The sequence below is a fragment of the Staurois parvus genome, unplaced genomic scaffold, assembly GCF_062004578.1.
Source record: "Staurois parvus isolate SC_StPar_1 unplaced genomic scaffold, SC_StPar_1.0 ptg000025l, whole genome shotgun sequence".
In the NCBI taxonomy this organism is placed as follows: domain Eukaryota; kingdom Metazoa; phylum Chordata; class Amphibia; order Anura; family Ranidae; genus Staurois; species Staurois parvus.
The window spans coordinates 16,599,521-16,624,135 of NW_028317821.1; the positions used below are offsets into that span (position 1 = coordinate 16,599,521).

The 24,615-nt window shown below is 41.7% G+C and overlaps 1 protein-coding gene and 2 non-coding genes across 4 annotated transcripts; all 3 read left to right on the forward strand.

Moving 5' to 3' along the window:
- The first annotated feature begins 4,841 nt into the window (after positions 1-4,841).
- Positions 4,842-24,596, forward strand: SLC25A3 (solute carrier family 25 member 3). Of its 2 annotated transcripts, none has more exons than XM_089652059.1 (8): positions 4,842-4,991; positions 12,257-12,412; positions 15,342-15,466; positions 17,756-17,935; positions 20,883-21,064; positions 21,617-21,789; positions 24,014-24,124; positions 24,251-24,596. In XM_089652059.1, exons 2-8 carry the CDS (start codon positions 12,265-12,267, stop codon positions 24,409-24,411), a joined length of 1,080 nt encoding a protein of 359 aa, XP_089508185.1. In that variant the 5' UTR covers positions 4,842-4,991; positions 12,257-12,264; the 3' UTR covers positions 24,412-24,596. The 2 variants fall into 2 exon arrangements, with proteins under 2 accessions (XP_089508185.1, XP_089508193.1); XM_089652067.1 differs by lacking the exon at positions 15,342-15,466 and adding an exon at positions 15,610-15,734.
- On the forward strand, positions 21,115-21,345 carry LOC149471962 (small nucleolar RNA SNORA53). The gene has a single exon (XR_016306241.1). It is a non-coding gene; the product is annotated as a small nucleolar RNA SNORA53 (small nucleolar RNA).
- LOC149471963 (small nucleolar RNA SNORA53) lies at positions 23,601-23,842 on the forward strand. The gene has a single exon (XR_016306240.1). It is a non-coding gene; the product is annotated as a small nucleolar RNA SNORA53 (small nucleolar RNA).
- Positions 24,597-24,615: the final 19 nt, after the last annotated feature.

Here is a 24,615-nt window from a genome sequence, read left to right on the forward strand (position 1 = left end):
ATTTTTTGCTAAATTAACAAAAAAAGACCAAAAATTTTGAAAAAAAACACACGTTTTTCTTTGTTTCTGTTATAAAAGTTTGCAAATAAATAATTGTTCTTCATAAATTTAGGCCAAAATGTATTCTGCTACATGTCTTTGGCGAAAATAACCCATATTACGATGTATTTTTTAGATTGTAGGAAAGTTATAGAGTTCACAAACTATGGTATATATCTGAATATTGATCAATCCTGAAGTACTGACAGCCAATCTAATTTCTTGAGGTCCAAGAATGTCAGAACAGTACAGATATCTCCCAAATTACCCCTTTTTGCAAAGTAGACAGTTCGACGTACTTCATAAGAGGCGTGGCGAGTTTTTTGAAGTTGTATTTTTTTTGTCATAATTTTTTGGAAAATTGAAAAAATTAGTTTCACTATTTTTTTTTTACATATTGTCACCAGTGCAGTACAGAGTCATCATATACCTGGCATGGCAGTGATCAGGGACACTGACTCGTGACAGTATGAAAAAAAAAAATATATATATATATATTTTTTTAATTCTTTTTTATTACATTTTTTTCTTTTTTTTAAGATTTTTTTTCATATTTCACTATGACCAAAGTAGTACAATGTTACCATAGTAACATTGTACTACTTTGGGGGAAGTGATCAGTATTTTTTTTTTTTTACACAATTTGCTTATAGCAAAGAATTACTTTGCTATAAGCAAGCATTTACTTGAATGACATCGATTCATTTAGGGTTTTTTTTTTTTTTTTTTGTGCTTAGCTGTGATTTGGCCACAGCTAATCACATGACATGTGCATGTGATTAACTGTGACCATTCACAGGTAGACACTAGTATACAATGGATGGCATGAATGAAGCCATCCATTGTATACAACTGTCATGTGACCTGCTGTGATTGGTCACAGCAGGTCACATGGTACCGGCAACGGGGGCCGATACTCAGATCTGTCATTGGCCGTGTCCGAGGTACACGGCCGGTGACAGATCGCGCAGCTGCGCGGCACAGCAGGAGCGCAATCTGCGCATGTGCAGGAGGACGCCATATGGCGTCCACCCGGAACGCTGATGACATTTGCCGGCCACCATTCGGCCATAGGCCGGGCGGCAAATGGTTAAATGTAATTACCTCTTTTTTTTCTTCACTATAGCTCAGAGATTCAGCTGTCACTTTCCCCCCAGCTAAAAGAGAACCTTTCTTTTTAATTTATTTCCCCAAGTTAAAAGAAACAAAGCTTCCTTTAACTCTGGTGACAGCCCTGTGAGCTATAGTGAAGAAAATAAAAATCCAGCAATTGCATTTAAAAATCGGCACCGACATACACTTCGTATTACGAAAAAAATTTGTAAACTGAGGCTTTATTTTCATTCAACTGAAAATTATGTTGAGAGGCATTTGTAAACCGAGATACACCTGTATATATTATTATTATAATTTATGCCTTGATAATATTACTCATATTTGATTTATATTGATTTTTTCATATTTGGCATTGCCTAGCAGAGCAACTATTCTTTTTGGATATTTTCATTCACTATTATTTTCAAGGTATGCACTTATTACCTTATATTACCTTAGATAGGGTCTCTGTTTTTTTTTTGCTTTATGGTTAGGTTTAGTGAGTAGCGCTGCACTTATTATTTATTCATTTATTTTTAAGTGTTGTGGTAACCCAATTTGGTGTTTGCAGCCATTAGTTTATCATATTTGGCTTGGCAACGCAAGAGGATTTATTCTTTATTTATGATTGCAATATACAAATCTTTAAATGATGACTTTATCAGTGGGGGGAAAACTATTTAATCTTAGGTCTCTACAGAGGACAGGCAAACTCACAATGAAGTTGGATGAGAAATGTTTCAATCTTAAAGTGCAACTGCATTGCATCGGAGCACCACAAACCAAGAATGCTATTTAGTTCATTCATAATATTCAAAGCAGACTCCCCCATCCATCCATGTCTCCATGCTTTATTTTGCTGAGAAATCACTTTGAAACCCACCCCCCCCCCTGCATTTCTGGCTGTGACCATCTTGAGTAAGGGCAGATGATTCATATATCATTTATTTCCTGGAATCCATCTGCCATTAGCTCAGGCATAGTCTGAGCTGAGAACCCTCCCTCCCCTCCTGAAGACTCCTTGGATGTATGGCATCACTTGCCTAGGCATGGAGATGAGGAAGTAACTGAAGAAATGTAAAAAAAAAAAAAAAAAAAGATGAAACAAGTAAATATGATCTACGTTCCTATATATTTCCCAATGCTAGCAGCCTAAGGATTGAAAATAGTCAATGTTGTCTGAGAGACTGAAATTCCACTTTAAACTTTGTAAGGGGTTCTTTACTGTTAGAGTGGTAAGGCTGTGGAACTCTCTTGCACAGTTGGTGGTTTCAGCGAGTAGTTTGCATAAATTACAAAAAAAACCCTATATTGAGAACAGTAGTGACAAGAAAACACACTCAGGTTGAACTGGATGGACCAGTGTTTTTATTCAACCCTACCAACTATGTAACTCTTGGAAGGCTTGAGGTGTTACAAAACTCTCAGTTATATGTAGGTCCTAATCTCAAGTCTTTCAGGATCTCAGAGAGGAATCCTCCCTTTCATACCTTTGAGTGTTCCAGGAAGTGAGGAGAAAAGTACTTGTTAAAGCACAATGCTGCTGATAGTGTGACTGGGTCCCTAAAGCGAAATTAAACCCTTCTATAGTTTTCAGCCAAGAAAGATGCCATCTTAGCTTCTATTTGATCAGCAACTGCCATGGTGCTGCATGTGATCAGTTTTGACAGACATTTTTGGTTTGACAGTTTGGTTGAGTACACAAGCAAATGTGACAGCATTCCAGAAATCAATTTTTTTTTAAACTGTTAAATTGATGAGTTTAGTTCCGCTTTAAGAATGAATGGCTGCGCACGTACAATAAAAACACCCATCGCTATGACGTACAAATGTGAACTGTGACTTAGGGTACTTTCACACTGATCATCGCAGAAAGCTGCAAAAACTCATGTGTTTTTGCTGCATTTGCTTGCATCTTTTACGGGACATGTGACTCAAAAACTGCACGAAAAACACAACACGGGTGCATTTTGGATACGTATTTTTATTATTGCACAGGATTCATATAGCGCCAACAGTTTCCTCAGCACCAGGGTTGTGGATAAGGGGGTACCACCAGTCCCCCTGTATGGGGCCCAGGCCAGCAGGGGGGACCAGGATGCTGGGTGAAGTGGAAGTGGACAGCAAGGGTGATTGGTCCAACGGGGGGGAATTACTGGAACGGATGCCCTGTATGGCTCTCTCTGCAGCATCTGCAAGCTGGCTTCTTCTCCTCTTCCTCTAGCTGGTTTTTAGCTGCTACAGAGAGAACTATACAGGGGATCGGTTCCAGTAATTGCCCCCCCGCCACACCCATCACCCTCCCTCCCTGTGAACCATACATTTCCCTCTGCTGCCCAGGCCCCCAGTGTGCCCCCACCGTGCTGCTGGCTTCCCTCCTTTCCTTTCCACCAGCAGCAGCAAGCACACAATAGAATCCTTCAGAATGGAAAGTAAGGGAAGGGATCGATAAATATGTCCAGACCCTTTCTTTTCTGAACAAACACAATGAGTGATCAGTACCGATCACTGTGTTCATAACTGAAGCATTTTAAACAGTTTTTTTGGGGGGGAGGGCTGTCAGATTTGCTGTATGGGGCCCCGTGGTTTCTAACAGCAGCCCTGCTCAGAGCTTTACAATATAAAGGGAGACAACACAGCAACAGTACAAGAGGGATTTGAGGGCCCTGCTCCTTGGAGCTTACAATCTAAGAGGGAGGGGCTAGTGGTACAAAAGGTAATCACTGTGGGGGATGGACCGATAGGAGAAATAGAAGATTCAGTTATGAGCTGAAGGCGGGATAGGCTTCCCTGAAGAGATAGGTTTTCAGGGATCACCTAAAAGTATTTGCCACGGTTTCTTTTGATTTCAATGAGATGCATTTTTTGTGCTTTTTTTTTTTTTTTTGTACACTAAACCTGCACCAAAAAATGCAAGCCACATTTTTACAAATGCATCTGACCTGCAATGGACCAGTGTGAAGAGTTCCATATGAATATATTGTCTCAGTGTTTTTTGTCTTGGGGAAAAAAAAAATAAGGGCAAATTCACAGCAGCTCCGCCGAGCAACACAGTCCCAGCGTGTAGACAAGGCAATTTGACTTAGGTTGCTTTCACACTGATCCATTTTTCTTCTGCTTTTGCATTAAAAAAAAAAAAAAAGTGAGAAAAATGGATCAGTGTGAAAGCAACCTAAGTCAAATTGCCTTGTCTACATGCTGGGACAGTGTTGCTCGGCGGAGCTGCTGTGAATTTTCCCTTAGCGTTTTTTGTCTTGAATAATAATAATTACTGCTATACACAGGGGCGGACTGACAACTCATGGGGCCCCCGGGCAATAGGGGATCATGGGGCCCCTGTGTCCTTGCCCAAACTCAAAAAAGCCTATGAAAAAGGTACCAGGGGCATCTCATGGGGCCCCTTACTGATCCCGGCACTGAGTTTCCAAATGGTCAGTCTGCCCCTGGCTATACGAGGTCTCTCTAAACCATTCATCAGGGAAAACTTGAAATATCTGGAACAATGCACTCACTACGGATAAAGGTCACCCAGCAGAGATGACCTCGCTCTGTGACATTGGAGACAACCACAGCTATGTATACACTAAACACCAAGTCAGGGAGACCAGCTGACCCGCACGTAATGTACGTAAACGTCGTGCTGCCGTGCGTCACACGGCCAAAGCCGCCCTTCCTACGTAAGGGCCAATGGGAACGCCGGACTATTAGCGGCTCTACCTACCAGAGCCAATGATGTCGACGAAGAGGTGGAGGGGGTGTTGCCGTTACGTCACGGAAGGACAAATTCATTAGGTCTGGAGGACGTTCGGTCTCTGTTAACCGGCGAGGGCCGAGTGAGCGCCATCTTCTAGGCGAATGTGAGTAGGCCGCGCAGCGCTGTGGTGGGTTATGGCGGTAGCCGATTGGCTCCGGGCTTTGTATGCTTGTGGTAGTGTTGCTCAATGCCGGGACGCCCTTCACGTGTTTAGGGGTAACCGGACAATGCGTGTCATCGGTAGACGGGGCCTCCTATGAGCGTTGCCGGCTTTTCTCATTCGAGTGCTGTGTCCTTGAGAGGCGGGTGGAGGGTTACAGGAGGAGCGGCCGTGGGCTGTGTTCAGGGTCACCCATTAGACTGGCCATAGAAGGGAGTGTTGAGGACTCTACTCCCTGCACGGCTCCTCATCGGATTGCCAGCACTGCAGTATGTCATAGAGCCGGCTTCGTGTCAAACTAGTGCGGTCTGTGCTCAGCCTCCCTACTCCAGGCTTTGTGTTCTCATATCTGCACCCATCTGATCGCCACTCTTATGTCCGGGATATCAGCCTATGGGAGTCTGATGTGTACAAGGTTGCCACAGGATGGGGGAAAATCCCAATGGACACACCTAATCCCTATCCTAATCAAGTTAACCACTTGTCCTCCAGAGGATTTAAACCCCCCCTCCCCACCTAACCAGGCCATTTGTTTGCGATACGGTGCTGCATTACTTTAACTGACAATTGTGTGGTCATGCAACGCTGAAGCCAAATTAAATTTACGTCCTTTTTTTTTTTTTTTTCCCCACGAATAGAGCTTTCAGTGGTATTTGATCGCCTGTGTATTTGTGCTAAAAACCAAAAAAAAAGTATTTTGAGAAAATATTTTTTACTTTTTGCTATTAAGCATGTCCAGTATAAAAATTTAAAACAAGTTTTGCCATATTTAGGTTAAAATGTATTCTGCTACATGTCTTTGCTTAAAAAAAAAAAAAAATCCAAATACGTGTAAATTGGTTTACGTGAAAGTTATGGCATTTACAAATGGCGGTATATAAACTGGAATTTAAAAATTAAAAATTTTTTTTACAATGGTGGTGATCAGCGACTTATAGTAGAACTGCGGTGGGCATTCTGACACTGGGGGGGAGCTGATTTGGTGTCAGTGACACCAATACAGTGATCAGTGCTAACAAAAAGCACTGACACTGGACAGGAAGGGGTTAACTTGTGGGGTGATCAAAGGGTTAACTGTGTGCTGTTTTACTACCTGGGCTGTGTGTGATTCACTGCAAGCACACGGCTTTATACGGCTCTGCTATGCAGAGCCGTACAAAGCAGTGTGCAGGAGCTGACGGACAGATTTGCATCGTTTGCATACAGGTCTCTCCCCCGTTGGTGAACTTGGCGATTACCAGGTGTCGGCGAGTAATCACCAGCTGGGACCCGGTGATTGACAGCCAAGGCCGCAAATGGTGGCACAGGTAGGTGGCATGCGTGGCTCACATGCGCCCCCTACCCGGAACTGCAAAATCACATGTGTATAATATATATATGTGATGTTGCACACCTCTGCCACCCTGTAGCAGTATTTCTGTTATGGGGTGAGGGGAAGTAGCGCACCCCTGCTGCCCTGTAGCATTATTTCTGCTATAGGGTGGAGGGGAAGTAGTTAAAGTATAACTGAGGGCAAACAGTGTTTTTGTTTTGGACAGAGAAGGGGTTAGAACGCCTGTCAGCTTTTATTGGTGCCTGGGCCCCCATTAGGGAGATTCACCCACTCTGTTTATCTCATCACCTAGAGAGATGAAATAGAAATTCAAAAATCTGAATTATCACCAGAACAGGCCTAGAGGGTAAATATTCCAAAAGGGACACTATTTCTGGTGACGGTGAGGGATTCTCTTACAGAGGGATTTTCTCTCACTTACTGTTGTGGCTATGAGACAGGAAGTGAAGGCGCCCCCCCCCCCCCCCCCCCCAGTGGGATCCCAAAAGTAGACAGAGGTCTTAAACCTTCTTTGCTCCGTCCAAAACGGGGGGATAAGGTTGGTGTTGTTTTAGCTTTAGGACCAGTTCACGCCATAGAAACACAGTCCAGATGCTTTCCCAAATGTATGTTCCAGTGCATTTCCTCTCTTTTTTTCTTCACCTTAATGCAGAGCACCACCCAAAAGGGCAAGTTTCTCTGTAAGGCTTAGTCCCCTGTTCCCAGTTAAGGATAGGCACCTTTGGGGAACGGGGTGTGGGTACCCGAATTTGACCGTTATCTGTTCCCACTTCTGCTGCAATCACTTTGGCAATTGGAAGTTGTCCTCCCTCCCCGTAGTCTTCTGGGACAAGTGACAGGTTCCAGAAGACTACGGGATCATTCACAAAGCGCAGTGAGCACCCGGATGTGAAGCAGCAAGCTGTCACAGCTGGGTGCCCACACTGAGGATGCCAGCACCAGGGAGAGAAGATGGCCCGTGAAACCAGCGGTGGTGAGGACACCTCTGGACCGAGGGACAGGTAAGTGTCTGTATTTTAAAAGTCAGCAGATACAATTTTTGTAGCTGCTGCAGGACAGCCAGTGTGAGGGCACCACGGGACAGAGAGACAGCTGAGTGTCTATTTAAGTCAACAACCACAGTTTTTTTTGGAGCTGCTGATTTTTATATGCTTTTAACTTTGGGTGGACTTCCGCTTTAAATAAGGACACCTGTTTTGATGCATTTTACCACGTTCCTGTATGGTTCAGTGCAGAAAAAATGCAGCATGTTCTACTTTTTTTTTTTTCCTGGAAATGGACCGCACTGGAACTGACTGCTCCGGTGAGAAAGTATGCCAATGGAACCACATGCAGAGAAAAACACACTGGACTGCATGTGGTGTGGACTGGCTCTCAAGTGTATGCACATCCTGGCAATGGACTTTTCTCATTTTTCTTCCTTTGGTCTGGTAAATCTATAACCAAAAGTGTTGTATATCTGGTCAATGAGTGCAGAAAATAGTTGTTGGTCTTTCCAGATCCTTGTCATAAGTCAGCAGAAAGTATAGTCTGTTGTCACTTAATACTATTTCCAGTTCTGCCTGCAGTCTACAGAACTGTTATGTTAGGGCCGGCTCAAAAAAATGCGCATGCAGAAACTCATCCGGAATGCAGAGATTGTGGTGTGAGTCGGCCCTTAAGGAAAGGGGAAGCATTCTTTAGCTCTGTCCTAAGGTGTCAAGGCTGCCTCCATAGATGCATGTTGTCACCCTAGGACAGGAAGTGTTACTGGGAAGATTACCATCTGATAAAGGGAAAAACGAATGCAGCCTCATATCTAAGGACTAGTAAGTTGTAATTTAATATGGTTTGTACTTGGGTTTAGTTACACATTAAACCTTGGCCTATCTGATCTTCTTTGTTAGAACCTGGGAGTCAGTCCACTGAAGTTTTTGGCCAAATCCATGCAATATTTGTCCCTGATTATTGGAGGGTGGGATGTGGTCCCTGGTTATTCTAAGATGCAATATTATGTAAAGGCAAAACCGTGTGCTGATTCCTTGTCACACAAATGATTTTGTAGTAGCAACAGTGTTTTTGAAGGTTGAAAAAAATAGACACCCTTTTATTGTCAGAACCATCTTTCACAGCATATAGAAGTTATTGGATGGCTTTAAAGCTGCCGAAATCAATTCTGTCACGTAGCTGAGAGTAGAGAGTTCCTGCAGCAGTAGTAATTGAGCCTCTTTAAATGCCAATGTTGCCACCGATGTAATGCTTGCAGCAGAAAAAGGAGCAATTTTTTTTGCCCCCATTAGTAGAATTGCCTTTACTTCCATTTCCATAGACACAGGAGGAAGTGAGAGGAAATCTCTCAAGTAGGGCTGTCCTCTCTAAACTGCTACCAGCACAAGTGTCCCCATCTAAAAATTTCCCTGCTCTTTTTCTGGTTTTTCCTTGCTGCCAATATTGCTCCTTGCTTGTCTTTTACACTGTGCAGGCCAAACCGCCTATGTGAATTAGGCCTTTTTCCACAAGGACAAAAAGGTTACACTTCCCAGAGGTGACCAGTGATCATGAACAAGGGTAAGCAGTTTAAAGAGAGGTTGACTCTCCCTACTGAACATGCACAAAAACTGCCAGGATTTCTAACTATTCCCTCTTCTATCCAAATCGTGAAGAAAAATTGGTTTTGGCTATTGATTTACTATAGACTGGTTGTGGAAATTTGTAGCTCATTTCCTGAATGATTTGACTTCTTTGTAGCATTTAAATCTAGCCATAATTTGCCAGTGGCATAGCTACTTCTATCATCCAAAAACAGCCTCTGATAAGCTCTGAAAACCAGCAGTTTATAGCTCCACTCATAAAGAAGTAGTGTAATCTGCTTCAGCAGAAATTTTGCAGCATCTGCAAATCCAGCCAGACAACAGGTGTGTAATTTCTTTAGACCACTACCACAAAGTTGTTAGCTTGACATATTACTAAGATGCATTAATGACCTCCATACGGAGTATGAACAACTCAAACCTTCTCTTACTTTGTGCAGTAAGAGCTCAAATCTTGGTTTAAAGAATAAGTTCACCGTTTGACAAAAAATAATGCACTTTTTTTGCAGGTAAAAAAAATGCATTTATTATTTTTTGTTACTGGAGCCTGGAAAAAGCATTGCACCAGTGATCAGCAGTTTGCCTCAGTATATCTGCTTGCCCATACAGGATGTATAGGCAAGCAGATATACTGACAGAATCAAGGCTGTCGGGACTTGTAGTTCATTCACAGAACTCTATTAATGAATGACGCGTCCATGTGGGCAGAGCCCCACATGGCCACGCTGTTTTAAAAAGTGACAGTTTGTATGGGGAACCTCTCCCTGTACTGTTGTCACAAGGAGGGGTGGGGGGGGGGGGGGTTCAGGCAGCAGCTGCAGCATTGGAAACATGTTGCATGTTCTACCCTAAAAATGGGAGGACCATGTAACTTGTTCCCAAAGATGAACTTCTCCTTAAGGAATATCCAAGTAACTTGTATATAGAAATAAAATGTTTGGGCCAAACTTTTTATTTAAAAAAATCCTTGGTGACCCAGCCGTACACTATCACCATGGAGTTCTCCTACCACACTTCAAAGGTTCCTTTCCAAACTGGCCCTAGTATGTGTGTGCATGTATATGTGAGATAGCAGGGATGTTGAATTTATATCACCCGATGCCCGGGACATGTAATTCCGGGCAGGTATTTTTCTTAAACCTTCAGCCCTGCTCACCTGTCAGGTGGAAGCATTCAGGCGGCAGTGCTGGCGCCGATTTGCTTTCACATGCCTCCTAGATTGTAAGCTCCAAGGAACAGGGCCCGCAAATCCCTCTTGTATTGAACTGTATTGTCTCCCACTATAGTGTATAGCGCTGAGCAACTGTTGGCACTATATAAATCCTGTATCATAATAATAATAACATGGTGTCAGCCTCTCCCCGATGTGCACTACATTACATTCAATGTAGTACAGGGGAGGGTCTTCTAGACTTTGGATGTCTCCATAAAGAGAACCTGTCACCAAAAATCGTCACAGGGGACATTGTCCCCTATGTGATGAAAGAAAAAGTTAAAAAAAAACATTTTTTTTCATTGTAATAAATTAAAGTTACACCCAAGCACATAACATCTCCCCACCCTTGCATGTGTGCACGTACAAACGTAAAAGCACACGCTGGTGCGCCTAAGCATGTAAACGTTGATTGCTATACATGTTACATATCGCTCATGCTAGGATGAGAGCAGTAGTTCTAGCACCAGACCTCCTCTGTAACACTATACTGATGACCTATAAGGGGCTTTAAAAGTGTCACCTATAGAAAATACAGGGTACTGAAATTCGTCACCATTTCACAAGCACATGCAAATTTAAGGTTTGACATGTTGGATATCTATTTACTCGCTGCAACCTCCTCTTATATTTTACAAAAAATAGACTAATCTATTGCTTTTTTTTGTGCCCTAAAATTAACCAACTTGTATTTTTACTGAAATTTTGCGGTAAAATCATGACCACTAATATATTCTCTAGGGTCTCTGATTTCAGAAAATATATCATGTTTGGGGGTTTTATGTAATCTTCTGGCCTAAAATTATTTTTTTAATCTTGTGCAAAAACAGCTCTGGCAGTGAAAGGGCTAAAGCAGTGTTTTTCAACCTTTTTTGTGCAAAGGCACACTTTTTTCATGAAAAAAATCACGAGGCACACCACCATTAGAAAATGTTAAAAAAAATTACCTCTGTGCCTATATTGACTATATATAAAGTAATTCTCTTGAATAGTAATCAAACACAAAGAAATTATTTTATAATTATTTCATCCCCCCATATAGTATTTCATCCCTCATACAGTAATTCATCCCTCATATAGTAATTCATCCCCCATATAGTATTTCATCCCTCATATAGTATTTCATCCCCCCATATAGTATTTCATCCCTCATATAGTAATTCATCCCCCCATATAGTATTTCATCCCCCCATATAGTATTTCATCCCCCCATATAGTATTTCATCCCTCATATAGTAATTCATCCCCCATATAGTATTTCATCCCCCCATATAGTATTTCATCCCTCATAAAGTAATTCATCCCTCATATAGTATTTCATCCCCCACAGTACTATTCCCCCCCCCCCCTTCTAGTAAGCCAAGTCCCCCGTGTCAATTCACTTACCTTTTGCGTTCCTCTCGCTGTCTTCCCGCGCCGTTCGGGTCTTCAGGGCGGACTGTGAGAGGAGCCTAGCTCCCCTCCCCTCACGTTCGGCACGCTGCCCCGCCTACACACATCCTGACAGCCACATCCGCAAGCCGGATTAAAAGGTCCGCGCGGACTTTTGGGGCTGCCAACCGAGAGGAGGGAGGGGAGCAGGCGCCCGGCACACAGAAGAGCCGCATTAGACTGGGTAAAGAGCCGCATGTGGCTCGCGAGCCGCGGCTTGCCGACCACTGAATCATTAGATTCTAATGATTGGTCTATTTGTGAGCCGAAGCCACATGTTACAGATGAAATTGGAATTTTTCCCACGGCACACCAGACAATATCTCACGGCACACTAGTGTGCCGCGGCACAGTGGTTGAAAAACGCTGGGCTAAAGGATAAGCCTGACACTCCCCTTTCCGGACGAGCAGCCCATTACACTGCAAGGTCTCTTACTCCCCCCCCAAACATTTTGCTTGTGAAATTTTGTGATTGAGTTTTATATTATCCATGGTTTTGGGATTCTTACGATGGCTATGTTTCCATGTGTATGGAAGAAGTTTTAAGGTAAACTTATCAAAGCCATACTTTAATTGAACCTTTTATTTTGCAGCAGTTCAATTTCGATTTTTGTGCTTCACCTTTGTAAAGTGTTCTTTTTGTTTTCTGTTAAACCCACAGCTGCCAAAATGTACTCCACCGTTGCACAGCTAGCCCGGACGAACCCGTTCAATGCACCACATTTCCAGTTGGGACAGGAATGTGTGACTTTAAGGAAGAAAAACACTCCAGAGATCCAACCTGTCCGACACCTTGCTGCTGCAGCTACTGTTGATGGTGAGCTTTAGCAATCGTCTGGATTGGGATAAACTGTGTGGTACATAGCTGCCTTTTGTTAATGAGCAGTATTAAATGTTAGGAGATTTTACTTTCTGTTATCTGCACATTTAATGTGTACTTTAGGACACTAGTCTACTGTCTTATTATTTGTATGTGTTTAGATAAATAAGGTATTTGTATGTGTGCGCACTTTACCTTAGTGTTCTTAGAAGGAAATATAAACACAGATGTGCTTCCTTCAAATGTCATATAAATAAATAACTGTATAGTGACCACAATACACTGATTTTTGAATGAACTTTAAAAAAAAAAAGAAAAAAATGTAAAGCAATTAAAATACTCCAGCCATAATATCATACATATGTGCAAACAAATGCATGTCACACAATGCATGAAAGAGATGCATGTGAGGTCACTGTACACAGTAATTTATGAAATTTGAAGGAAGTGCACCTGTGTATATGTAGGTATTGCTTTACGGTTGCATATTCCAACTGTCAGTGTGCAGCATCCAGGGATTCACTCTGCGCAAAAATACTTTTCTGGTTAAATATAAAACCTAAAGTGGAACTAAACCATTGAATAAATGGCCTCCCCTGCCCCTCTTCCATGTTGCCATTTCAAGAACTCTGGCATGTACGGTATCTAGGACCTGGTAGAGACCTGCGGTGCATATGCACAGACATGGCAGGATTTCTGCACTAGTACAGTAACTCTAGCTTCTAGCAGATTGCAGTTATACCACCCTTTGTGTGTATATTTGTGTGCATAGTTGCTGCTTAGTAACATGTTGCCTCTTTGGATAGCTGTGATGTAGCAATCCCAGAAGCGAACTGGGCCTGGCCTAGGCCGGAAACCTGGAAGTGCTGCTTTGCAGAACTAAATGGTTAAAGATAGAATTATGTAAGAAGGGGAGGGATGAAATAAAAAGTTGTTGCAGTGCGGTTCATTCCACTTTAATACGATGTAGTGTTTTACTAAACTTAGAAGCATCTAGGTTGGTGTGCTGGTGACATGCTGTCACCTGTCATTGCCATTCAATAAGGTTCAGATAAAGGTGCTTGGCAGTTTCTAGCTATCTTTAACCTGTCTGTGCTGAAGCATTAGAAATGCACAGTATTGCAGCTATCTGGAAAAGCACCATTCTATACAATTTATCTGACTTTGGCTAAAGCCTCAAATCTTCTACTTGAGAGTGCACTTTTTATAGCTACATTTAAAGTGTATTAAAAACCAAAATCCTTTTGTATTATTTTTTAATACAGTAGTGTGAAGTGTTGGTGTCATGTTTTTGTTACTGTCTGTGTCCCCACTAGGAAGATTCACCCTTTTTATCCTAGTGACCCCTGTTGCCAGGACTGAAAGTAAAGAAAAAAAAAAATCAAACATTTTGAGGTCTCATCATAATGGAAGTGAATGGAATTTTCCCAAAGATTGCAAAAAAATCACATGATACATGTTGTGTGGTCTAGAACAGGGGTCTCCAAGCTGTGGCCCTCCCAGCTGTTGAAGTACTAAAAGTCCCATCATGCCTCTGTCTCTGGGAATCTTGCCTGTGGCTGTCAGAGGCTTGCAAGGCCTCATGGTTTCTCAACACCTGGAGGGACATAGTTTGGAGACACCTGGTCTAGAACCTTTTTGGATATCTGAATATTGATTTTGTTGCAAGGAATATTTTACTTCTTGATTCATGCTGTAGTTACTAAAATGCCCTAGCAGTATGTTAACTTTTAAATGATGCTACCTAAAGAATAAAATTGGTTATGCTCTAATTAACATTTTTAATATTCCGCTTTCACTTATTGAACTCTTTAGTATGATATCTTGTTGATGGTTTGTAGGCTCAGAATACAATAAATGGGCAGTAAAATACTACTTTTGTGAACTGTGTATTTGGGTCCACTTTTAACAATTATAAATGCCATTTGTACTGCAACCTGAAAAGTTAATCATGGTTGCCATTGTTGAGGAAATTTCTGTATCCACACTGGGGTTGATTCACTGAAACTGGAGAGTGGTTTCTATGCAGAGCTGCACCAGATTTTGTAATCCGCTTTCAGGTTTTTATATAGCCTCTTCCTTTTTTTTTTTTTTTGTCAAAGCGTATTTGAACAAGCTAAAGTTAGAAGCTGATTGGCTGCCATGGACCGCTGCTCCAGATTTTGCACTCACCAGTTTCAGTAAATCATAAATGGGGTTCCTATCTGCAGTACATTCAGTAGGAGCAATGACAATATAGCTGGTTACACAGGGGCCAAAAACCGTTGTTTTGGCAGGAACTGTTCAACAGTGTGCCAATAGCTGGTGTGGGGGTGGCATGTCCTGTTGTCAGAACACAAAGGCACAGTGGGAAAGATGGCCACACTAACAGGGCTTGTATAATTATGGCAATCTCTCAATTTTTTTTTTTTCGTTCAGCCCACTGGGCTAAACTGGTTAAAAAAAAAAAAAAAAAAGTCTAGTGTGTACTCGGCTTAAGGGGATGCTGCTGTGAAGTATTCATTATGTCCCTTTCCTTCTTTAATTTCTAGCTTATAATAGACATGTACTTGGAAATATATAATTAGTAACTCCAATACAGAAAAAAAATACATGTCCCATCTTATCTTAAAGGATAAGTGCTCATCCCCCTAGACATCCATGGGCTGTTTTTGGCCTTGGGACACAGCCCCGTGGAAGTCTGGGGATGTAATGTGCAGGCAGAACAAGGATGAGACTTGCCTTGATCTGACAACTGCATCCAGAGCCGCAAATGTGCATCTGTAGGAGGGTAGTGGGGAGGTTTAGGTCAGGAGGAGGCAAAAAGGATAAATGCACTTTGTTTTAAAGTACACTTTATTCGTAAAACGGTCTGCATGTAACACATTTTACAGTTTATATTCTATCAAAGTCTGAGTAAAACAATGTGTCACTTTTAATTAAACAGAGGAATATAGCTGTGCTTATGGATCTGCAAAATTCTTTGCTCTTTGTGGCTTTGGTGGAATCATAAGCTGTGGTACAACTCATACTGCTGTGGTCCCATTAGATCTGGTTAAATGCAGAATTCAGGTTTGTGTCTACATGCATGTTAGAGTGAAGTTTGAGTGCAAACTAACTGGTGACTAAATTAACTTGTCTGGGTACTAAATATTATACTACTCATGCATGTGTGTGTTTTTTAAAAAAGCATGGTTTTTTTTCGGTTCATATAGGCGATTACAGTTGCGAATATGGCTCTGCAAAGTTCTATGCTTTTTGTGGCTTTGGTGGCATCCTCAGTTGTGGTCTAACTCACACTGCAGTTGTACCTTTGGATTTGGTGAAATGTCGTATTCAGGTGGGTATGCTAACAATGTTTCCAGTTGATATTTGTCAGAAGCACAATTTACCAAGCATGCTAAACATGACAAGTTTTGTTTATATGCATTGTACATGATATGTGTGTTTCCAGTTTGCATACTGTTTATAATGTTTAACCACCTCCCGTCTGGCCGTTGTGTATACAAATGGCCGGACGGTGGCAGTGCAGGGTCGGGTGGCCGTGTATAAATGGCCTTCCCCCGCCCCCTGCTTGTGTGCACTCCCTGGGAGTGCGCAGCACCGCAATCCGGTGCCCGCTATGTCCTCGGAACATCGATCGTCGTATGGGACCTCTGTGCGAGGTCCTGATCATGTGATCACTGATTGGCCAATCAGTGATCACATGCAGAGTAGTAAGCAAGATGTCACTTCTAACATCATTGCTTACCACGTGTGACATCTGTGAATGATCAGAGGTCACATGGTACAAGGCTATTCACAACAGCCTTGTACCATGTGACAAGCTGTGATCAATCACAGCTCACACAATAGTTCTCAATGGCTGCAAGAATGCAGCCAGAGAGGAGAAATGATTGCTTTTACAGCCTCTATGGGTGTAAAAGCAATTAGTGTAAAAAAAAAAAAAAAATACCCCCCCCCCCCCCCCACAAGTAGTAGTGGCACTGTACTGCTAGGGTGACAGTATGTAAAAAAAAAAAAAAACCCATTAATGTAAAATAAAAGGTTTAAAAATGAAAATATTTGGGTTAAATTTTTTTTTTTTTTTTTTTTTTTTTTTTTTTATACTAAAGATAACGGAATAAATTTTGGCCAAGATTTATGATAAAATATTTATTTGCAAAATGTTATAAGAAAAACACTTTTTTTTTTTTTTTTTTCTTTTTCCCCAAAATTTTTAGACTTTATTTACATAGCAAAAAAAATAAAAATCCCAGTGGTGAATAAATACCACCAAAATTTAAAGCTTTATCTGTCTCAAAAAATACTAAAAAATTCATATGGGTACAGTGTTGCATGTCCGCACAATTGTCATTCAAAGTGTGATAGCACTGAAAGCTGAAAATTGGCCTGGACAGGAAAGGGGTGAAAGTGTCTGGACTGGAAGTGGTTAATAGTGTTAAGAGAGGGGAAGTTGTCAAAACTGGAGCAACTATGCTTGGCAACTAGTCAATCTCTATCTTTCTGATTCAAAGCTCAAATTATCTAGATGTAGCTAGAAAACGTATCCAGATTCCATTTGCTCCAGGTTTGATCAATTCCTTCTTTATTAGGCCTATATAAGCTGACATTAGGAGATCGGGGAAATTGATATGCAGTGTAAGATCAGGGTCAAATTTTTTTTTTTTTTTTTTTTTTCCCCTCCAGTTCCAGTAACGTGTATATGGGCTTGAAATCCCATATCAAGATAGCACATAAATACAGGACTTTTGCAGTGTTTTGGGTATCTGCTTCAAGAGAAGTCTAAAATGTTCACCTGATGTACTATACTTAAATGGGCAATAATGACAAACTTCCTATCTCCGCTTCTTTACTGTTTTGAAAGTTGTTGATGTAACTCAAGAAATTCAGAAGTCCTCCTTCCTAACCCAACCCCATGTACAAGGCTAACCTTAGGGTAGCAAAGCTTCTTATTTAATTTCTTCTGGGGTTTTTAGCCTCTGAAATGACTGCATTTTATCGATGTTCTTTTATAGTAAATAGCAAATAGAATTATTTCATTACAAGGCATTTATACCCCCCCCCCCCGTTTTGATAAATAACGTAACTATAATGAAGCCATAGTAAGCTATTTCAAAATGGGAATGGCTTGAATAAAGAGAAGATCTCAGCAATTGACAGGAAAGAGAGTCCTTGAGATAACCACTCAGCATGCTGTAAATACTTTGATTATACTAAACTTGGTTGCTAAGAAGAATGGTTAATGTGGTAGTGGCTTTTAATACTGAATATAGTTACAAGCCAGTTCCCTACTGTTAGGAGATGGTATGCAAATGTTTATAGTTCCACAATTGAAGATCTTTTATTTTCCTCTCCTAGGTGGATCCCCAAAAGTACAAGAGCATTTTCAATGGGTTTTCTGTAACTCTTAAGGAAGATGGTGTCCGTGGACTTGCAAAGGGATGGGCCCCAACATTTATTGGGTATTCCATGCAAGGCTTGTGTAAATTTGGATTTTATGAAGTCTTCAAGATCTTGTATTCTAACCTTCTAGGAGAGGTAAGCCTTTTGTAGGTTTCCAATTTTCAAATGTGTATAGCATTTACGTGTGTGTCAGGATAATGGCTGCAGCCATAATCCCGAAATTATTTTTACAGTGGTCGATGCAGCTTTTATACAAAAGTGATCCAAGTGGCATTTCAGCCACCCAATAATTTTCACAGGGCTTTGAAGGGGCTGCGGTTTCTGGGCTCTCCTATTCCACTGGGGAGTCCTGGATTGCTGTATGTGGTCAGGTTGGCTGCCAACAGAGGAGATGCAGAAATCTGTTCCCCGTTCTCTGTGACCAATGAAGCTGGAAGCGATGAGGATTTCAGCACTTCAGTTTCAGTGCTGTATCTCTGCCTTTTACAGCCAGGGAAGCAGCTGCCCTTGGAGGGCAGAAGAGGGATCAGGAGTCTAAGCGATCCCTTATCTCTCCAAAAATACCTATTGCTGCCCAATCACAGGAGGTGATGTTCACCCCTTGTGATAGTATTTAAGTTCAATTAAAACATTTAAAAGTGTTTTATAAATAATAAACTTAAAGCACAGTCAATCTCACCGCCACCCCTCCCCAGGCTTGCACACAAATGCAAACGTGCACGTCCTTCATGCAAATGGTGATTGTACTATATGTGTGACGTACAGTGGATATAAAAAGTCTACACATCCCTGTTAAAATGTCAGGTTTTTGCGATGTAAAAAAATTAGACAAAGATGAATCATTTCAGAACTTTTTTTCACCTTTTTTAATGTGACCTATAAACTGTACAACTCAATGGAAAAACAAACTGCAATCTTTTAGGGGGGAGGTAAACATAAACTAAAATGTGGTTGCATAAGTGTGCACACCCTCTTATAACTGGGGATGTAGCTGTGTTCAGAATTAGGCAATCACATTCAAAATTATGTTAAATAGGAGTCAATACACACCTGTCATATTTTTTTTTTTTTTTTTTTTAATATAAAGTGCTTCTGGTTAACCCCAAATACAGTTTAGCTGTTCTAGTAGGTCTTTCCTGACATTTGTCTTAGTTGCATCCTACAGCAAAAGCCATGGTCCGCAGAGAAATTCCAAAGCATCAGTGGGATCTCATTGCTAAAAGGTATCAGTCAGGAGAAGGGTACAAAAGAATTTCCAAGGCATTAGATATACCATGGGACACCGTGAAGACAGTCATCATCAAGTGGAGGAAATATGGCGCAACAGTGACATTACCAAGAACTTTATGTCCCTCCAAAATTGATGAAAAGACGAGAAGAAAATGGTCTAGGAGGCTGCCAAGAGGCCTACAGCAACATTAAAGGAGCTGCAGGAATATCTGGCAAGTACTGGCTGTGTGGTACATGTGACAACAATCTCCCGTATTCTTCATATGTCCGGGCTATGGGGTCGAGTGGCAAGACAGAAGCCTTTTCTTATGAAAAAAACATCCAAGCCCAGCAAAATGTAGCAAAAACACATCTGAAGTCTCCCAAAAGCATGTGGGAAAATGTGTTATGGTCTGATGAAACCAAGGTTAAACTCTTTGGACATAATTCCAGAAGATATGTTTGGTGCAGAAACACTGCACATCACCAAAAGAACACCATACCCACAGTGACACCCTAAGGTGTTACTCATGTGTTATGTGAAAAATGCAAACTGGGATGGAAATGGAGACTGGCAACAAAAATCCAAAATGTGCCAATTCCTATACGCCTACAAGTGGCGGAGCCTTAATAGGATCCGGATTCCCTACCTTGGTGTGAGCAGTGTAGTATCTTAAAGCACATGATGACCTTCTTTTAGATTAAAGGGGTCATGTTGGTCTGGTGAGTGATTTATTCTCATGAGCACAGTTTGGTGGTCTATTTTTCCTCACATCTGGTGGAGGTGGAATATAAAATGATTATCAGACCTTTTACACGTGGAAAGGTTTTTGGATGTAATTTACAAACATTTTGAATCGCTTGTATTTTGTCATAAGTGTTTATTTATTGATGTGTATGTATAGTAATTTGAACACTTGTTCCGTTTTGTTATTCGTGGTATAGCGCCCCCTAACAGTTTCTTTGTATTGAGTGTAGTTTAATTTTTTTACATATATAGGGAGGTAGCTCATAACTTTGTTCTACTGGCTGGTTCAATATGTAGTTGTTTCCATTGGTGACCTGGAGTCACAATTTAATACATCTCCTCCTTTTTATTTGCAATATTTCCAGAATAAAGGGAAAAGGGGGTTTAGCTGGTTTTAAGACCCCCATTTTTCACATGGGACTGCGACAGTAGAAGTTTCAAGGCTCCCCGGTCTTAATTGAATAGGGTATCCTTGATAGGTCAGTCAAGGCCATGTGCCTAAGAACCTTTTTGTAGAGGTTTTTTGAGGTCGTACTAGGATAGGTCAGTGACAGGTCAGGTGACCTCGGAACATTCTAGAAGGTGCTGGGGCCCCTATATAAAAGGGTCATGGCAGTCAGAGAGTCCTTTGCCAGCCTTTGAAGAAGGAACCATCAATGGACACACGCACACTTCCCAGTTGTTGTTGCCTAGTTATGTGGTGAGGTCACCTTTTTTATGTTACAAAAAAGGGGGACAGTTATAAATTATTGGAAATTTTGACATAGTTGCAACTTGAGTCCTACTGACTTAAGTTGGTATTAAGTGTGTAAATGGATTTAATTATTAAAAGTATGTTTTTAAAAACCAATAGTAAAAGCTACGGCCAATTATCAAATTCATGCGTGTTTGTTTATTTTTCATAATACTCTCTGCAGTCCCATATTTCTATTCGGATCTGCCTAGAGTGCAGTTTCCTAATTCAGGAATGAAAACCATTGCCGAATAGGACCCTCTTGAGAAGTAATTGACGTTTTCTTTGCTTTTTTTAAGGAACAATACGTAATTCATCTGTTTCTTAAAAAAAAAAAAAAAAAAAAATTGAGGGTTTGTTTTGAAATGTATTTTATTTTTTATATATTTTAGGAAAATTCCTATATGTGGCGTACATCTGTGTACCTAGCTGCTTCTGCTAGTGCTGAGTTCTTTGCAGATATTGCACTGGCTCCAATGGAAGCTGCAAAAGTCCGTATTCAAACACAGCCGGGATATGCAAATACCTTGCGACAAGCGGCACCCAAGATGTATGCTGAAGAAGGAATCTGGGCGTGAGTACATACCCCCCCCCCCCCCTCCGACGTTTTGGCTTCCTAAATGAAACATGCTCCCTTAGATCCACCTTTGTGGGTGTTACCTTGTTCTGAGTTCAGCTGGATCCAGTTCAGGTGCACCCATCAACTTATTTGGTTGTACAGTCGAAGGTGCTTGAGTCATTGGCATGTAAGAATAATATACCTGCATATTGGCTATTGATGTTCTGTTGACAGCGGTTGCAACATTAATGCTGTGCCGTTTATCACCAATAGGACTTGGCTAATATGCGGACAAATAATTAGAAGAATATATTGTCCTTTTATGCTGTATTACCATAAAGCTTATTCCAGAAGGAAAAAAGCAACCCATCACCACCAGTGATGTGACTTACTGTGTTGTTTTTGTTCTTTTTGTTTTTTTAAATCCTGTTCTTAAAACTACCAGTGTTAGAAAACTTCATGCACACATGTATTGTGATTGTACGACAGGGAGTGTCATTTATTTCCCTTAATTTTCTACTCCACCTGTACCTTTTTTAAGCTTATGTAAATGTGCTGTATTTGTAGGTTCTACAAAGGAGTTGCTCCTCTCTGGATGAGGCAGATTCCATACACCATGATGAAGTTTGCTTGCTTTGAACGTACAGTTGAAGCACTGTACAAATATGTTGTACCCAAGCCAAGAAGTGAATGTTCAAAGTCCGAACAGTTGGTTGTGACATTTGTTGCTGGCTATATTGGTAAGTCCACAAGTTTTGCTATGTGTTACTACTTCACCACCCGTGCACAAAATTTACTCTGTCTGCTTTAGATCACTCCAGGTGGTTGAGAAATTCATGAATTTTAAGAAGCTGTTTGCCCTCTACATAAAAAGTACACTAAAAGCTGTTGACCAGTAGTACCATAAGTATTTTCCACTCCATAAGACGCACCTAGGTTTTAGAGGAGAAAAACAAGAAAAAAAAATATTCTGAACCAATGGACTGCAGACGTAGTACAGGAGATGACCAGAGACTGTGGACGTAGTACAGGAGATGACCAGAGACTGTGGACGTAGTACAGGAGATGACCAGAGACTGTGGACGTACTACAGGAGATGACCAGAGACTGGACGTACTACAGGAGATGACCAGAGATTGTGGACGTAGTGCAGGAGATGACCAGAGATTGTGGACGTAGTGCAGGAGATGACCAGAGATTGTGGACGTAGTGCAGGAGATGACCAGAGATTGTGGACGTAGTGCAGGAGATGACCAGAGATTGTGGACGTAGTGTAGGAGATGACCAGAGATTGTGGACGTAGTGTAGGAGATGACCAGAGATTGTGGACGTAGTGTAGGAGATGACCAGAGATTGTGGACGTAGTGTAGGAGATGACCAGAGATTGTGGACGTAGTGCAGGAGATGACCAGAGATTGTGGACGTAGTGCAGGAGATGACCAGAGATTGTGGACGTAGTGCAGGAGATGACCAGAGATTGTGGACGTAGTGCAGGAGATGACCAGAGATTGTGGACGTAGTGCAGGAGATGACCAGAGATTGTGGACGTAGTGCAGGAGATGACCAGAGATTGTGGACGTAGTGCAGGAGATGACCAGAGATTGTGGACGTAGTGTAGGAGATGACCAGAGATTGTGGACGTAGTGTAGGAGATGACCAGAGATTGTGGACGTAGTGCAGGAGATGACCAGAGATTGTGGACGTAGTGCAGGAGATGACCAGAGATTGTGGACGTAGTGCAGGAGATGACCAGAGATTGTGGACGTAGTGCAGGAGATGACCAGAGATTGTGGACGTAGTGCAGGAGATGACCAGAGATTGTGGACGTAGTGCAGGAGATGACCAGAGATTGTGGACGTAGTGCAGGAGATGACCAGAGATTGTGGACGTAGTGCAGGAGATGACCAGAGATTGTGGACGTAGTGCAGGAGATGACCAGAGATTGTGGACGTAGTGCAGGAGATGACCAGAGATTGTGGACGTAGTGCAGGAGATGACCAGAGACTGCGGACCTTTTGGGGAGTGGGTACCCGAATTTGACAGGTACCTGCTCCCACTTCCACTGCGATCGCCTAGGCGATCGGAAGTGGAAGTTGTCCTCGTGACCGGTCCCAGAAGACTACGGGGCCATTCACAAAGCGCAGAGCATCTCATGCTCTGTCACAGCTGGGTGCCCACACTAAAGATGCCGGCGCCAGGGATAGAAGACGGCTGGTGAAACCAGCGGTGATGAGGACATCGCTAGACTGAGGAACAGGTAGGATCGAGGAGCTGGTTCTGCTGCACAGAATAGCCAAGTGGCCGGCCCGGTATTCTAACAGGACAACTGGGAGAATACCAGGCTGGCCGCTCCATAATACTCAGACATTTTCCCTTTTTGGGGGGGGGGGGGGGGGGAGAGTATGTCTTATGGAGCGAAAAATACGGTAGGTACAGTCCAGAATTGTGGTGTAGGGTTTTTCAATTTCCAGTTTTAAACATTTTGATTTGACAACATTTATGTGCCTTCAGGAAAGGTGGATGTTTAGGCAATCTTCATAGTTTATCCTTAAACATGCTCCCTTAGATCCACCTTTGTGGGTGTTTTAACTTGTTCTGAGTTCAGCTGGATCTATCCAGCAGTTCCAGTTCGGTAACACCCAACAACTTGTTGTTGTACCGTCAAAGGTGCTTGAGTCATTGGCATGTGAGAGTAATATACCTTCATGTTGGTCATTATGTTCTATTGGCAGTGGTTGCAGTGTTGTGCTGTACCATTTCTCACCAACAGGACTTGGCTAGTATGAGGACAGCTCATTTTGAACCATAAAGACTATATAAGACAAAGAACAGTAACCTTTTTTTATTCAGAATTTCCTGCTGTTGAGTAGCTGCAGTTTGTTGTAGTAATGAATGTTTGTTACTTGTGCTTTTTGACGATTGATGTGTTTTACAAAGGTTGTAAACATAACATTTCTTTTATAGCTGGTGTGTTCTGCGCCATCGTCTCCCATCCTGCTGATTCAGTGGTGTCTGTGTTGAACAAAGAAAAGGGAAGCACTGCTCTGGAAGTCCTTAAAAGGCTTGGACCAAAAGGTATGTGTGACGCATAAGTGTGTACGTAATAAATGTTTTTTTTTTGTTCTCTTCACTAAATACATTTTACATTTGTCATATATATACTCTAATATATAAATATATTTTTTTTTTGTCCATGCATAGGTGTCTGGAAGGGGCTGACTGCCCGTATCATCATGATTGGTACCTTGACCGCACTGCAGTGGTTTATCTATGACTCTGTGAAGGTCTACTTTAGACTTCCTCGTCCTCCTCCCCCTGAGATGCCAGAGTCTCTGAAGAAGAAGCTTGGCTTGACCCAGTAAACACATGGACTTAAATACTGAAAGTTCCAATGACACTTCAAACTGAGAAGTTTTTATAAATGCAATCATTTAGGACTTGCCATTATCTCCGATGTGTTGTATTCACTCTGGTAACCCACAACTGTAACTTGGTTTTACCACTGTACCTGTCTGTGTAAATAAACAGAGGACCCAGGCGGATGAAATATTGAGGATTTTGTCACA